The sequence below is a fragment of the Pogona vitticeps genome, chromosome 1 (assembly GCF_051106095.1).
Source record: "Pogona vitticeps strain Pit_001003342236 chromosome 1, PviZW2.1, whole genome shotgun sequence".
Lineage (NCBI taxonomy): Eukaryota > Metazoa > Chordata > Lepidosauria > Squamata > Agamidae > Pogona > Pogona vitticeps.
This window is the reverse complement of record NC_135783.1, coordinates 19,108,404-19,126,105: the sequence shown is the minus strand read 5'-3', so window position 1 is coordinate 19,126,105 and position 17,702 is coordinate 19,108,404. Positions and strand designations below refer to the sequence as shown.

The following is a 17,702-nucleotide window of genomic DNA, read 5'->3' as shown; positions in this document are numbered from 1 at the left end:
ACGAATTGTCTATGTGAGTTTCTGGAGCATGCTGGCGTGGGCTAAATAGGATTGCTTGGATTCGGGTAGAGATCTGGCATGCCATTCTGTATGATCCTTACCTCCCTGACCTCAAGAAACTGTATTTGGTCTGACTCCTTCCACTGGGAATTCCCCACATTATAAAATGGCTTTTTAAAAAACAGCCACTTCGCGATACTGGCAAATTAAACACTTCCTCTGGCTCTGTAGAGGAGCAGAGGAAGTGAATTTTTAAAAGATAGTATATTAGGGCAGTGCTGATATGCTGCATCACATATAAGGAGCCTTGTGGCACAGTGGTTAAATCGCTGTACTGCAGCCAAAACTGTGCTCATGACCCAGGGTTCAATCCGAGATAGCTGGCTCTCTGAAGTCAATAAAATTAGTACCCAGCTCACTGGGGGGGGGGGGGCAATATGTAGCCTGCATAACTAGCTTGTAAATCACCCATAGAGTATTTTAAGTGCTGTGGGGCAGTATATAAGCAGCATGCTTTTCTTTTTGCTTTTGCTTATAATTTAAAAAAAATAGAACCAGCTGGCAGTGGATTTGGCTTCAGGCAAGTTCTTGGCCTCAACTTTAAGACAAGTCTAAAGAAAAGGGTAGGGTCCCATTATTGCTCCTTCTTGTTTCCTCCCACTTCTAGAAGTTTTCTATTTTTTTAAAAAATAAATAAATGAAGCAGTACATTAGTGTACACTGTCTACAAAAAAAAAAATTCACTTCCTCTGTCCCTCTAAAGAGCAGAGAAAATGTTCAATTTGCCAACATCGTGAAATGGCTGTCTTCTTAAACCACTTCATGATACAAGAAATTCCAAGTAGGAGAAGCTTTGACTGCCCCAAGCTTGCTTTGGTTCATTTCCAGCGATCACATGCACTGGAATTGAGACAAAACAGAGCGATCCTACCTGCACATGCACAAAATAGAGGCCCCTGACAGGGAACTACTTAAAAGTATGGGTAGGAATGCTCTTGTGAGAGGCTGGTTCACTCCAGCAATTATGTTGTGTGATCACCAGAAAAAGAAGTGAGCCAGTCCATTCCTGCAGCAAACCGAACAGTTGACTAAATGCCCATTTGATCATACCCTGAGTCTTGAATTCCTTTTTTGCAGAGAAAGGGGCAAAAGAACTGAATTGTCAGATCCTTCTAGGAAGAGAATGGAATGTCACCGTCATGGTACTTCATGGAGAAAATCAGATTCAACGGAGATCTCAGCAACAAAACCTCCATGGATGAGAATACACAAAACAAGTTTTAGATTAGAGCAGCTGTTTTTCTGAGATGTGTTGATATTGATAAGTTGCTAAGAATAAAATTCTGATTCTACCCGATTCTGATCCTCCCTCCCTCCCTTCCAAATGGCAGCATACATGACTTACCTCTTTCTCACTTTCTTTTCACAACAGCGGTCTGTCTGACAACGGTCAGGCTGAGACAGACAGAAAGCAATTCTCCCAAGTAATTCTTCCCGAAGGAGTTGCCCAGAACCTTAACAACTACATCACACTGGCATGTAATACTTATCAAACTTTTAACTGTGGAAACAGACTGCTTTCTGGAATGATCATTGGGCTATATTAAAGATGAATCCTGCTGAATCAGGTCTGCAAATGGCGTGTCTTGTCATGCATCCCATTTCTCACCGTGACCCACCAGATTCCTACAGGAATCCCAGGAATGATTTGCAGAGAGCCAGTGGCATAGTGGGAGGACCACAAAGGTGTGCAGACTTTTTAGGGGGTGCAAGGCAGTGGCAGAGCAGGGGGGGGCAAAATTCTTAGGGGTGCATGTACTGCCCCATCCAGCATCCTCCCACAGCAGGTCCTCATGCTCCTCTTCCGTCTCCCGGCAATCTGACTCTGAGACCCCAAGGGTGCTGGGCAAGCTGCCACCACTGCTAGCGTAGATCTCAAGTGGTCCTGCAACTGTTTCATGGCATCAACCCAAGGGTTTCTCCTGCCCCACCCCTATGTGCCACCCCACCCACATGTTATGTCACAGAGCTGGCATATGACCCACGCAATACTTGTCTTGCCTCAAGTGCTGGCCATCACACTATGCCACTGGGGAGAGCAGTAGCCGAGGAGTGCAGCCTTTTTTGATTGCTTTCCTAGGAGCATGCTCTGGTTGAGATTAGCCAAAATGTGGGGCTATGGGTTGGGGGAAGACGGCTGAATTTGGAAACATGATTTCTGTGGGGGCTATAATTCCCAGGAATTTCTAACTAGCATAGCTGCGGGAATTCTGTAAGTTGTAGTCTAAGAAAGTAAATTTTTCATGCTTTGGGTGAACGTTGTAGTTTTCTAAACACAGGGGTACTACCAATCACTTGTTTTCAAGTGGTGACTGCCACAGCCAGCACTTGCAAGGGACTGGGAGGGCAGTGCTGCCGGCACGGATCCTGCAAAGCCAGGTATGGTGTTGGCAGGTATTGAGTAGCAAAAATCAGATGAGGGACACAGCGCTTGGCTTCCAAGCAAGCCATGCGACTGTGCACTCTTGGGTAGACTTTCTATTTCATTTGCCTCATTTTTAAAAACCCTTCTCATAAGCTCCTCTGGGAATGAACTTATCTTTCACCCTGTTGTGAATTTCATGGGCCTGCCAGCCGATGAGTCCTGTTTCAGATCATATAATGCCTTCTTTGCTATCTGAGGATTTATACTGAGGCTCAGCCAATTGCTTTAGGCTCCTAGTGTTGTTTGCTTATTAATTGCACAGGGCTTTCCAAACAGCAAGTGTTATTTTTATTTTTTGTAAGTTGTGTGGCATTACTATTCCCCACCACCACCTCTTTCAAGCATTGTTTTGAGAGCTCATTTTCTTCTGCCAGCTTATTTTCCCAAAAGAAGCAAGATCAGACAGGCTGCCAGTAGTGGAGCGCCATCAAATAAAAAGCCTCCCCTGCTACTTACTTCTGTGTCTCACCTGGAAGCTAACTAGAGTTTTCCTAAATTGGTGGCTGATACTTAGGACTTTCCTGGCTTCTAAGGAGTTGTCTATACAGGAGGATGCTGGTTCTAGTTTGATGCCCTATTTACTTCTTCTCTTCTTTTCATTCCCCTGGAATTCCACTGCTTGCTTGTTTGCTTGCTTTCAAATGTTTTTACCCCACCTCTCTCCTTAAGAAAGATCCAAGGTGGCTTACATTATTAAAATACAGTATTTAAAGCAAAAAACAATAAGTAGAACTCAGAAGGGTCAGGCAAATGCCACACTAAAAGATGGAATACAAAAGCAATATCAAAAACACTTTCAAAGTAGTAAGGCACAATAGACCATTTAAGAACCCCACACAGGTAACTAGTCCTTAAGGGATACCTTGTTGGAAGAGAAAGGTCTTCGCCTACTTGGGGAAGGACAGAAAAGATCTGGCCAGCCTGGGGGATAGAGTTCTAAAGTTTGGGAGAAGCCACAGAGAAAGTCCTCTCTCCTGTTCCCATGAAATGCAACTGTGAAAGTGGTGGGACTGAGAGAAAGGTCTCTCCTGATGACCTTAACAGCCAGGCAGGCTTATCAAGAGAGATGCTGTCCTTGAGATAACTTGGACCCAAACTGTTTAGGGCTTTGTAGATGAAAACCAGCACTTTGTTTTTTTCCCCCCAAGTTTGAGAGTTTCCACGTTTATAAAGAACAGCAAAGTTTTCTGGCAAGTGTATCTTCTGACACTTGAGCACATTTACTTTCCACTTGAAACATTTTATTTTATTTTTTAAAAAACATTTATAGCCAGCCCTGTATCACAGGATCTCAGGGTTGGCTACAAAACTATATGAAACAATTTAAAAACTTAAGATATTTTAAACCATTTAAAATCAAACACAACAAAATTAAAACATGAAAAACATTAAAACATTGGTACACCAACCCATAAGCAATTCTACTTGCACATAAGTGCACCAGTTTTCCCTTTCAACTGGCACGCTTATATGGGAAATATTCTTTGCAACACCTGTCCAGAAGTAAACACCACCTACAAATAGGATACAGCTTCTACCAATTTCTTTAAGAGATCACAGAAACACAGAGCAGTTTACACAATCTGTTTCCCCTACATGTGGCCTGCTATGTGGAAAGGTTTAACATGTGAACAAGATTTTGTTCCTGTAATCACAGTGGCTGGAAACAAAATGCTGTCAAAAATATCCACATTCAGCTTGTTTGCTACCTAGATTTATCTCAGGCAGGAGTGTGATGAAGGAAGACAATACAGCGGCTTTCCTAAAAGTCACAGAGACTGGGTGAGTTGCCCTTCAGGATATTGAGTGGAAAGAAGCCATTGTATTGTACAATCAAGAACATTCCCACTGTAACCTAATTTAATTCACACCTTAATCTAACCTCTTGAGATAGGGTTTATTGGAGACAAACTCTCCCGGTGGCTGAGGACCAAAAATGGCAAAGGTTTAACTTTTTGGACTACAACTTCCATAATCTCTTACCAGCAAGGGTAAAGGTCATGCTGGTTGACGGATTATAGAAGAAATAGCTCAGAAAGTAACTTTCTCCATCTCTGCGGAAGAAAGATTCTTCTATGCAGTTCTAGGAGAAGTAGCAGGGCTGAGGCAGGTGAGATGTTCAGGGTCATGGAATCGGCACAGAGACCAGTAGAGGCAGTGGATTCTGTACAGATTGCTCTTAATCCATACATTAATCATGTGGGCAATCAATCTGTCTTCATCTCACCTTGCTCCCATTTAAAACTTGGGGACAATAAGACTCCTCTAGCTTGCAGGTTGTTGTTAAGGCCTGCAATGAGATTAGGTAATGTGAAGTGCACTGAACATTCAAACAAGACTGCATAGCCATATTTCTTGTCCTCAGTACTACATAAATCCATTGTGCAGCCACTGGGTTATATTTTGGTGCTTAGCTTCAAGACCCTATACAACTGGGGCCTGGGTACTTAAAGGAACATCTACAGGCATATCCATCTTTCCATGTCTGGAGATGATCTTTGGAAGTGCTTCTCAGTCTCTGAAATGAAGTAAGAGATGACTGATTTAGAATAAGATCTTCTCAGTGGTGGCTCCTAGGAAAGTCTCTGCTACAGTTTAATATTACATTGGTGCCATTTTAAGCTTCCTTCCCCTCTCCCCCCAGCTTTTTTATACCCAGCTGGACTAGTTTGTTGGTCTTGTTTTCTTAATACAGTTATTTCAAGAAATTTTATGACATCATGCATTTTTTTTATCTTATTAAGGGACCTAGGAATATATTTACCCAACATACCTGACTGGGGTGCGTGCAGCATTCCTATTAGACAGTCTGTCGCCACCCCGGAGAAAAAAGGCTCAGAACCAAACCCCATGAAAGAGTCACTCATTCTCTTCCTTTTTATAAGGGCCATGCATGAGGGCTTGGCCGATGTTATCTCGTGATGATTGGTAGGACTTGAGGGACCGTATTAAAACTAAGCAGTGGAATAAAGCCGGGCAAAAGGGACCTGACTCATCTACACAGAGCTTAATCTTGTGCCGATTTAGGGGGCTGCCTAAGCAGCTTGTTTACCTAGCTTTGTGCAAGATTATGGCCTTTAGAAAGAGCCTGCTTTTTTATCTCTGGCAGAAGCCCCGGCAGTCCCCCTTCTGCCACTGCAGACTAATTGCGTTCATTAGAGCAGACGGACCAGCAGGTTGCCTTCTTTTTCCTCCACCGGGCCTACTGCAGCCTCCCCGCTGTTCGTTTACTTGATGTGGCTGGAGTTATTAAATGGTTGTTTTCATAATGACATCAGCTTTGAATTAGATAAGGCTCATCCAGGAAAGATAATTAGCTCAGCTTCAGAAAGGGAATCCATGAAATAAATGGCCCAAGGAGAACAGCCTAGGCCGGGTTCTTGAAGGATAGCAGACCACGATTTAAATCTCTAGTGTTTCAGACAGGGGCCATTGTCATCTCGCGCTCCTCTCCCCGCCTTGCCATAGATTTTTAATTAGAAAGTGTATTTCATTTTTAAATGACTCTTCCGCATTCTGGCCTGCCCGTGACAGCATTCATATCTGGGCGCCAGTGATGTGAAGGAAGCTCGCCGTTGTTCGTTCTCACCATATCTGAATTTAGCCTGTGATACTCAAAATCAGATTTCCTAATTTGAAATTAAGATTTGTAATACTTGTCACCACTGAGGTGGTAAACACAGAGATTTGTTTACATGAGTAGGTAAAGGAAGATCACTGGGGAAATATTTTCATGCAATAGATATTAAATCCTGGCTTGTCTTGTTATGGATTTAATGTCATTAATAACTCTGTATCCTAAAGACTACCATTACAATAAGACAGACAGGATTCAAAAGCTCACCTATAGTGTACAAAAATAATACACCTGGATAGCATTGCCAAGTCAGCCCCATTCCATTCCCTGATTGTTTAGGGGCAAAAACCTAAGACCAAAGGGTGGGCATATAGAATGCTATGGGGCAGGAGCTGGAAGGGATCCTATATAGACCATCAAGTCCAGCCCCTCTCATGGAGGCTCAATGGGAAATTGAATTCCCAATCTCTGGCTCCACAACCAAATACCTAAGCCATTTATGGTGTCACAGAGATGACAGCAGAGCGAGGAGGAGACGACAGCAACTGTTTCTGGCCCAACTGCTTGTAGAAAAGGGCATGTGAGGAATCTGGATAAATGGCCCCAGAATCTGGGTATAACTGAGTGCATTATCTTGGTAGAGTCAGTCTGCAGAGTGTGGTGGATCTCAAGAGAGCATCTAGACTGACCTGCAAGTGTAGCAGCTTTGCAGACATGTACATAGGGCTGCAAGGCCATGGTTGGAGGGAGGGAGAAAGCCAAGAAGGACCCTCTCCTTCACTTTTCTTTGCAAAACACAGTGTAGTTTTACGGCAGGCTGTAAATAAAAGTCCACGACTTTTGTGGTGGAATGGTGGCTTCCAGAATTGGCATCACAGTTCTGTGGGCTTGCTGGAAAAGAAACAAAAGAGAAAGGGGGGGGAGGAAAACAAATAACCCATAACCACTCCTCAAGTTTTATTGCCCTGTTTCTCTCTCCAAAGAGCTAGAGATATTGGATGCCTTAGGAAAGAAAGAAGAAATGGATTTATTAGTTTCCAAATCCTCAAAGATGATGAGTCTCCATAGCTATGGCTCTTTTTTTCTTTTTAAAAAAGCAAGATTCCTGACTTAAAATGCCATTAAAATTAAACCATCATTAAGGACAGACGACAAAGCAGAAGTCCTCAGCAAAGATCCTAGCCTTCAGAAGAATGCTTGTGTGTAGGTAATGTGATGCAGGGGTAACTATAGCAATTATCTCCTCATGAAGCCAACAAGTCATACTTTATCAGATTTAGAAAATAAAAGGTTGAAGCGTTGGTGTTTGTTGAATGGGACTTTTCTGGTCTGCTGACACGCACTTATGGCAAGGAGTCTGTGACTACTGTGTTTAGAAAAAAGCACAGATATGAAGTTGAATTGTGTACCATGGTAACCACAAAATCTGCGCCAAGAAAAAGTGCTTTCTTATGACCTGTGTATATATTATGCAGATAGAGCAAATCTGCATATATGTGCTCCTTTTACATAATTTGTTCCAGTTTTCCTAATCGGGGCAGGGCAAGGAGATATGTAGCATGCTGAAAGGCCGTTAATGACAACCTGAGTACTAAATGTACCTCTAATGATTTGTGACATTTCACCGAGTGACACACTTTCTAGCTGAGTCTGGAATTCTATTTTTTTATATTATTGGGTGTGCCAACTTCCAGAATCACACAGTTGAGGATTCTGGGAGCTGTAGTCTCAAAAGTAGTTGCTCTAAACCACTGCTTTTCAGATGGTATTGGATTGCATCATCCATAATCCCTGATTATTGGCCATGCTGTCTTGGGATAATGGGAGTTGGAGTGCAACCACACCATGATTTGGTTTTGGAGACATAGTGCTTCTCAACTCTGCTCTGACTGGCTATGTTGCGAGTTCAACCCTCCCCCATGAAATTAATGTGCATCACTGTCTGCAGTGTATTAAGTCCGTCATGCTATTTACAGTAAGTGACCAATCATCTGCCTATAGGAAGCCCATAAGGAGGGCATGACAGCAATATTCTCCCGCTCATGATCCCTGGGTGCTGATATTCAGAAGCACCTTTGATTAGACATACCAAATTCCCTCCCAGATCAAGCTCAGACAGAAACTTGGTCACCTGGTTTTCCACTAGAGACAGATTTTCTGACACAAAGCTATCGGTCTCCATTCTCAAAGTAATTTTTAAAGTCTAACCTCCACCTGAAGAACAGAGAATAGATGGCTAGGCAGCAAAATTGATCAGTTAGTTAGTTAGTGCCCAAGTTGGAACCGACTTATAGCGACCCTAATAGAGCTTTCAAGGTAAGTGAGATATTTAAGGAGTCGTTTTATCAGTTCTGCTCTTCCAGTGAGTTTCCATGACCAACTGGGGATTCAAACCTTAGTCTCTAGAATCTTAGTCCGTCACTCTATCCACTACACCAGTGGTTCTTAGCATGGGCGATAATGCCCCCCAGGGGGCGATTTCATTTTTCAGGGGGGCAATGGAACGAAAAGGGGCGGCGTGGGGGCGCTGGAGCAGAAGGGGGCAGTAGGGGGGCGCTGGAGCAAGCCAAACCTGTGATGATGGCTGCAGCCTTTTTACAGTGTGCATGAATATATATTTTCCTCCAATTTTAATTTAGTTTCAGACTTTTTGTCTTGAAATTTTTAGTTCCTGCATTTGTTTTTATGCCCTTTTTATATTTCTTTTTGCGTCTTAAAATTCACTTGCAACTAAATCATTAAATGTTACTTTTTGGGGGGCATTTCATTTTCTTGGAATTTAATTTTGTTTTCAGGGGTCATTGGATTTAAGTGTCTTAAATAAATAGATAAATAAATAAATAAATACATACATACATACATACATACATACATACATAAATACATAAATACATACATACATACATACATACATAAATAATCACCGCAGGGAGGGGGGCAATGATAACTTCCTCAATGGCTCAAGGGGGCGTTTCTTTCAAAAAGGTTAAGAACCACTGCACTACACCGCCCTGGCTACCTGAGCCAGCAGAAAGCATTGGGTTGGGGAGACCGGAGAAGAAACGAGAGACAGAGAGAGAAAGGTGGTCGGTGAGAAAGGGGACAGTGGTGGATATGGACCAGAAATTAGGGAAGTTACTTTCCTGGACAGTAGGCCACCCCTCATATGGCGGGGGGGAGTTGCTTATAAAAACAAAAACAAATGAATTGTGTGGTTAGTAATGCCCATTTCTGTTCACATCATCATAAAACAACATGATTAGGCTTCAATTAATCTCAGAATCATTGTCTTTCGGGATTACCTTTATCTGTAGAGCAAGCTGCACTCTTAAAACCCTTTTTTGTTAACACGTGACCTAATAAACCCCACCTTCCTTCTTTACTGTTCTGAATTTTTCTTCACCGCACTCAGTCATGTTGAATTGATAGGGACTGTACTGAATGGGAGAAAAATGAAGGAAAAAAAATTCCAGGTTGTGTCTGACCTTACAGTGGACAAATGCAGGGAAATTATTTCTTATTATAAGTATTTTAGGTTGGCCATCTCAGTGCCATGTACCATGTATATATATAGGAATGTGTCTCTGATTTTGTTGGTTTTGGGCTACACACTGCCACTATGAAGACCCAGAATGGCTGCAAGGATTAATCAGGTGCCAACCTTAGAAAAAGTTACTTTTTGAAACATCTATTCAAAGAGTCCTTTAGCCACTGTGACCAATTATCCTGCTAGCTTGGGGATTCTGATAGTTGTCATCTGCAGAAGGAACATTTTAAAGCTCTGGATCAGTGCAATGAGCAAACAAGTTTACATACAATGAGCTGATGCAGTTGAGAAAGGGCTGAATCTGAGCCGAATTTTACATTACTGGAAGAGTGTACTAATTCTCCTCCACACCCTTGTGCTAACAAGTGTGGAATAAACCATGTGAAATTGTGGGGTCACATGAGAAGGATATGGCAACTGCCACACTCCTGATCTTCCTACCTTAACCTGTGTGATTTCCTGCATTCTTGCACAAGTGGAGATAAAGCCGTGGAGAATGCAGCTTCATTCTTCCCTCATCTCTTTGAATGTGGTGGAGAGTGAATTTTAAAACTGTTTTAGTAATGGGAGTCCACTTACATTTCTGCTGATTTGCCACTTCCCCATCAAAACAAAGGCAGCAGGTTTGCTGTATGTATTGTGATACTGCAGCTGGTTGCCCTTTAGGGGTTTCAGAAGAGGCGGTCCTGTTAGTCTGTGCTACCATTATCAGGGGAAAAGAAAATAAAAATAAAGAAGACAAAAACATTGTGGCACTTGAAAGCCTAATTGATATATTTTAATGTGAGCTTTTGCAGACAAGTCCACTTCCTCAGACATAAGAGTAGGAGTACAGTGGACCCTCGACTTACAGACGGCTCCACTTACAGACTTTTTGAGTTACAGACTTCTCTGGCTGCAAAATTTAGGTTCGACTTGCAGCTGGAGAATCGACCTACAGACCAGGGGGGAAAAAACAAAAACAAAATGGAACAAAAACGGAACAAAAACGGCCAATTAAGGATTAATCGGTTTTCAATGCATTATAGGTCAATGGAGACTCGACCTACAGACTTTTTGACCTACAGCCGCCATTTCAATACGGATTAATTCCGTAAGTAGAGGGTCCACTGTACATAGTAAATATTTATATATTTATATACAGCCCCCAAAGAGAGACTGTTTTTGAGCACAAGTTTTGGATAGTGCATCTTTTCACAGCTGGCAATGACCCCTATTGATATTCGGTTCCCCTCCCAGGAAGCATTGGGAGAAGAACTGTAAAGAATTACCATGATTGGTGGCTAAATTAGTCCCAGGCTATAGATAACTAGCAGGAACAACATGGCATTGCTGAGTATCTCTAATCACCAATGGGGCTTTTGAGGTGATACTGGTTAGTTAATAAGGAAATATAGCTGAGAATACTGCCGATTCTTTATTTTACATTTGATAATGGCTTAAGAAACCTTTGCCGATATTGAGCTCATTGCCTTTTGTGTTATCAGTATAGAGCAGTGATGTTGAACCTTTTTGAGCGCGAGTGCCCAAACTGCAAAATCAAAATCATTTATTCGATAGTGCCAATACTGCAGTTAAAACCCAAATGCTGAGGTTTTAGTTTAGAAAAAAAACCTGCTCATGCACTGCAAGAGTTAAATGCTTTTCCCCCTTTCCCTGTGGGCGATATTAAGAAAGAAATACTTACCAGTCCTCCAATCCCCCATTGGGCTAGACCGGTAATGGACCACTGCACCAGCAGAAGGGGTTGCCAAAATCCAGGATTGGAGGATGGGTAAGTATTTTTCTATGGCGACGTATGGCTCATGTGTCCACAGAGAGGGCTCTGTGTGCCAGCTGTGGCATGCGTGCCATAGGTTCGCCATCGCTGGTATAGAGCTATACTGCAACATTGAGGTACAGTGGATCCCCTGCTTACGGAATTAATCCATATTGGAATGGTGGCTGCAGGTCAAAAAGTCTGTAGGTCGAGTCTCCATGGACCTACAATGCATTGAAAACCGATTAATCCTGTAACTGGCCGTTTTGGTTCCATTTTGGTGCCATTTTGGTTTTTTTCTGGTCTGTAGGTCGATTTTCAGGCTGCAAGCCGAACCTAAATTTTGCAGCCAGAGAAGTCTGTAACTCGAAAAGTCAGTAAGTCGAGCCGTCGAGAGTCCACTGTAAATAGAATCCAGCAGAAAGGCACTGGCTGCACAGACAGGTCCTTGCGCCGAGGGAGCTTACAACACAGTACAAGAGAATAGTTGAGGGAAAGAGAGGAGAGCATAGCAATCATTACATCAGACTGCACAGGGAAGCCATTGAAATCCACAAACACCAGCAGAACTTCAACAAAAAAGAGGAAAGTGTGAAGCTCAACCAAACTTGGCTGCCAGCTCTCAAAAATACAGTGTGCAAAAGGTCAATGAACTCTACCCAGCCACAAGGACAGGGGATCACTAAACACAAAAGACCAGCTAACGACACTGATCAACCATAGTGACAGATAATCTCTTCTCCTTAGCACAACAATACACCCACAACAATACACACTAATCACCCATCTACAGAAAAAGACAAAAGCCCATCTCACAGCCATAAATACTCCACTCCCAGGCCAACTACACTAGAGCACAGAGTGCTGTCCTCTGAAGATGCTGGCCACAGAGACTGGTGAAACGTTAGGAAAAACAACCTTCAGAACAAGGCCAAAGAGCCCGAAAAACCCACAACAACCAAGAGCATAGCATTCTATGCACAAAGCATGAATTTTCTCCACTACAAAACTTGCTGGGCCATCAGTTAACCAGGGAATGTGTGTCGTATCACACAGCTATGGGAGTTTGGTATGACTTTAACTGTCCTGGCTTTATCCCAAGGAGTCTTGGGATGTTTAATTTTGTAAGGTACTTGGAATTTTTGTCTGGAGAGTTCCTGTGAATTTACAGCAGAGAATTCTGAGCAGCTCAACATCAAACACATTCTGGGATTCCATAGAATACAGCCATGGCAGTTAAACTGATACCCGGCTGCTACAACAGTGTAATGTACTGTAGAAACATTCATGGTTCTGTTTGCTGCCTCTTCTATAACCCATCGTAAAGCAACATGTTGTTAAGTTCTAGGCAGGGTGAGGTGTACAAAATCCGCAGGGTTGTTTACATACTACAGGGAGTGCATTGCTGGATTCAATGACAGCTTCTACTTGGATTATTTCCCTGTCCTGTATGTCAACAGCCTCAAGGGGTTTTGTGTATGAAGCAGTGGCCTTTGGCAGCTTCACCCGGGCTGAACCCAGCTTAAAGGAAGTTTTATTATTGCCAGTGTCTCCGTCACATCTATTGTTCAACAACACCAACAGACACAGAACAAGCCAGACTGTTAGACAGGACCTTTGCCACAGGCACAAAGGACTTCACAGCCAGCTGTAATGAGAATTTTATTTGTTCCACGTTTTTCAGTTAAGGGGAAGGCCAGTATTTTTTTAAAATCACTTTTCTTGCAAAAACTCCCAGTGTGCATTTTTTTAAAAAATGAAAAATCCTCTTAAAAACCCAGTAGTCTCCCCTATAGGAGAGTCTGTGAAATAACTCCTATGACCATTCTCAGGCAGAAGCCTTGTGTACAAGGATACTTATGGTGGAACAAAAAGCTTCTGCCCGTCTGAAACCTACTACGGCTGGTGCATCATTGAATTGAGATTGTACTTATTCCAGGTTGCTGTCAACAGAGCAACTGTGCTGCCTATGAACAGGCAGCAGGAAATAAAATAAGATTAAAATAAAAATAAAATGCAAATTTTAAAAATGAAGATGAGACCATGCTGAGTTACTAGAGCTAAGTCTCCTCCAGCCCAGGGCTGTAGCAACCATGCCTGTACAAATATAATCCAAGGCGAATCTAGTTCTAGGTAGTTTCCAGCATCCAAAGACTGGGAGAGGTTTGCATTCATCACACCTTCAGCTACCCAATGTCAGCTCAGCTGCAGCTCAGCTATTATTCTGTCCCAGTTCTCTAAGCAGTGCAAAATTGCAGAGGCAGGGCATTGGTCCAGGTTGTTCAGTTTGGCAGCAGATCACTGGTTTTGTAATATGTGTGTTTGTTTACAAATGTCCAGTTTGAGAGCAGAGATGGAGGCACGGTTTAAACACATCAGCAGACAGCTGATGTTCACTCTTCCCACTTGTCAAAAGAGATAACCAGTACCCCCCAAATATTGCTAGTTTATGAAGCTTGAAACTGACTGGTCTGTGTAGCTGTGCTTGTTTTACTGTTGTTTCCAATACAAACATTCTGTCTTTTTGCACATAGATATATCATTTAATCCCCAGCCAGAATTTGGGGGGAAAGGGAGAGATTCTCTTTTCAGGTTGTTTTCTAGTCATTCAGAAGTCCTGCTGTTGGGAGAAATGGCCGGGTCTTCCTAACAACGGAACGGTACTTAGCAACTTTGCCAAGACTATTAAGTTAGCAAGAGGTGTGGCTCCATCAATCTTTGCCTGTTCATTCATCTAGCTGTACAACAATATTGCGAGGGGGATCTAGCTTCAACACACACGCATGCACACACACACACACACACACAGAGAGAGAGAGAGAGAGAGAGAGAGAGAGAGAGAGAGAGAGAGAGAGAGAGAGGCCTCTAAATTAAAAGTCTGTATTTAAAAAAATGTAATTTTATTTTTCAACATACTTTAAATATATTTTTAATAATACACTGCTTTGACCACTACTTCCTTAATGGAAACATAGGTTAGAAATGTAATAAAAAATAGAGGCAGGCAGACATGCTTCATCATTACTGCCTCTGCATTAACTATGAGTGCAGTATATTCTTTCTTGCTAGAAATGTTAGGACAAATATATTGTTATCCACTATGATTGTTATGTACAGTGGAGCACATGTTTGCAGGACAAGCAATGCCAATAGTTTTTTCCCCAGTGCATTTACTTGCCACTCCTTCTCCAGAGAGTTGGTGAAATTAAAGTTGGGGGGGGGGAGTACAAAATATTGTGGCACTTTAAGAACTAACACATTTGTTTCAGTGAGAGCTTTCATCAATCAAAATCCACAGACACATCACATTTAATTTAACTCAATTTAATTTAGCTAACATACGGAGACGGACTAAGAGGTTGACTACATGGGTTGTTCAGCCGGCTGTTTTAAGCGCCGGAGAATTCTTCAAGACAGCAATCAGACGCCTCCTCTGCTAGAGTGCACCAGCCCTCCCCAGAGTGTTCCTATCCACACCTTTGTGGCCCCTGTCAAGGAGCTTCTGCTTTGCTGATATGGATAGGATTGCTCTAATTTGGTTGCACAATTGCTGGGACCTATCCAATGCAAGCCTTCCGCTTGCAATTTGTTAATATTGTGTAGAGACTTAATAAGTGAGCCACTTCAGACTATTGGCAAGTTCATCACTCTGTCTGCTCAGCAGGGACAGAGGAGGTGAAAAGACATTTTTATACTGTATGTAGACTATAACTGACTGGATCGCTCAGTGGTTAGAGCTTGAGAGTTCTATACCCCAGTGTGCCTCCAAGGAATTAACCAGCCTGTGTGGGCTTGGGGAAGGGCACCCCCAGGAGAAGGGAAGGGCAAAACACTTCTGAGTATTCTTTACCTGCGAAACCCTGAAAACAGTAGTCAAAACTCAGAATTGATTTGACTGCACAGAATTATGAGGATGATGATGATGATGATGTTGTAAACTATTGCTAATGCACTAGATAGATTATAATTTTTAAATTATTTTTTCTTTGCCTTGCCTTGCCTTGAAGGGCCAGCTGAGATCTGCCCACAGTTGAATCCATGGCACTGGCTTCAGCTGTAAGCAACTGACCCTTTAACAGAAAGCAAAGAATAGATTTTAATTTTTTTAAATAACTGATACAGCATATCAGCCATAGTCTATATACAGTCTATAATTTGCCGCTATCCTCACTGATAAAGCCATGTCATGATATTGGCAGGAGCCATTTCTTTCTGAGCGTTCTAATCAAGCCCAACCATTCCCAAGCAGCCCACACAGCTCGCTCTCTGCTGCTAGCGTAGACAAACCCCAACACAATGACATCTTTGGAAACTCCTTCCCCAGAGGGATCAAGGTGCCAGCTTTGGAGTAGGTGGGGAGATTTACTCATTTTCCCTTCACAACAAGTTTGTGACCCGAAGTCACCCACCCACCAGACAACTTTCATGGTTAGAGATAATTCACATTCAGCTCTTCTGCCTCAACCCGTTAAATACTACACCGCCCTGGTTCTCAGCTTTGTGTTCCCAGTCACAATCTGCTGCTTCTTTTGGGTCTCTGTGGACTCACACATACAGTGGTGCCTCGCACCACTGTATGTGTGAGTCCATCGCTCTGCGGAACCGAAAATGCCATAGAAACGCATTAAACTTAGTTTAATGCGTTCCTATTGCTCTTAAACTCACCATTGAGAGAAGCTCCTCCATAGCGCCGCCATTTTTGCGCCCTCGGTAAGTGAGGGCAGGGCGCGAAAACACTTGCGGTGGCCATTTTTTCTTCCGGCGGCCATTTTGGAACCGCCGATCAGCTGTTTGCCCAACATCGCTATGCAAACAATCGGTAAGCAAAATGCTTACCGATGTCGCGCAGCGATTTTCGCCCATAGGGGCCATCGTTATGCAATCGCATTTGCGATCGCAAAACCCCCCTCGCTATGAGGATTCGTTGTTGTATGGTGCACTCGTTATGCGAGGCACCAGAATAGGTTTTTCCTGCATGCCTGTGAAGCGTGTTCTAAAACTCTCCAAAGCTGAGCCATTGAGTCTTAGCAGAAGCTCCACCCTTCCCTACCGTGTGTGCTCCCCAGTGTTCCCTCCATTTCCCTCTAGTCCATCTCTACTGAGGAAAAGAAGCTGCAGGACCACCAAGAGGAAGGAAGGCAGATAGTGTGAGTGCCACAGATGAGCCCATTTGAAGAAATACAGGTACAGGTAAGCAACCTGTCCTTCTGTGTCAATGGTCTTTGTGGACTCACACATATGGGCGACTAGAAAGCTCACCTTGGACTAGAGTTGGATGTCGCCAAAAGTGGCACCCCTGATGTTCCTTCGGGTCTGTCCCGTAGTGTGATAGGACAGGGCTACTGAACACAGTGTAAAGGAACGCAGCTTCTGTGGGGCAAATCAAAGGTCAGTTTGGCAGAGGGGAAGCCACTCACAGGATGTGGCCTGTGCATCCTGAAATAGGAAATGAGAGGGCTAGTGGGAGAGGCAATGCATTTAGGATGGGGGAAGGGATTGTGGATGAAGTCCTGGAAGCTGTTAAGAAGCTCTTCGTAGAATGTCAATGAGTCCTGCTCTGTCTGCGCCAATAAAACCTTTCATGTGCCTCAAGTTCAAGTGGATAACCCATTCCTTTAGTAGCATCTGTCATGGGCGTGACAGGAGACAAGGAACAGAGGCTTAAGGGAGACCTTCAGAACATGTTGTGACAATTATGAGGAAAGAGCAGGGGGCCTTAATGAAATCAACGATCCTTATCCTCTGACTTCCCCCAGGTTTAGCCAAATGATCCTCCTTCCCTTATAGTCCTCTGATAATCATCACTTGGGGGGGGGGGGTTCATCGTTGCAGTCTATTTGACCATCTCCTCTTCTGAGCAGAGCTTTGAATTGTTACTGTTTCTGACCAGTCCGCCCTGTCACAGAGAGATTCTAGGAGTTGCATTCCAAAAAAAGTAACTTTTCGTAGCTCTCAATCTGTGCACCAAATTATAATGGTTTCTCTCTTTCGGGATCACTTTGTGTCTGTATGAACAGGTATGTGGCCAGGATGTAGTTTAATTGTGCCTCTGTATGCAAGGTGCCTTTCTTTGCTGTTTTCAAACTCATGTTATGTCTTTGAAGGGTTCCCAGGCTCTGTCATGCAATGTTGCTTCACTGAGCTGGTAACTATCTGCTTTTAGCAAACCACAGGGCTGGCTTTCAAGAACCTTAAGCTGTAGAAGAGACCTGATAAGTATGTGTGGGAAGTTCACTTCTTAATCTTATCTGAACTGGATGGCAATAGGGAATCTACTCCTCACCCAGCCCATTCCCTTATATGCAGCATGTTGACCTTCCCTACAAAGCTGGTA

At 43.1% G+C, this 17,702-nt stretch overlaps 1 protein-coding gene across 45 annotated transcripts in view; it reads left to right on the top strand.

Moving 5' to 3' along the window:
- The window catches only part of LOC140704068 (uncharacterized), a 342,640-nt gene that overhangs the window by 218,840 nt on the left and 106,098 nt on the right, over window positions 1–17,702 (top strand). For 10 of the 45 annotated variants that reach the window (XR_012083174.2, XR_012083173.2, XR_013540247.1 and 7 more), the window contains one exon: window positions 1,138–12,174. The exons of the other annotated variants lie outside the window; for them this stretch is intronic. Coding sequence is in view for 3 of the 10 variants with exons in the window: in XM_078382886.1 (XP_078239012.1) it covers window positions 1,138–1,306 (169 nt within the window). In the remaining 7 variants the exon portion in view is untranslated. Of the gene's footprint in view, window positions 1–1,137; window positions 12,175–17,702 lie in introns of those variants that run through there. 45 annotated transcript variants of the gene reach the window in all.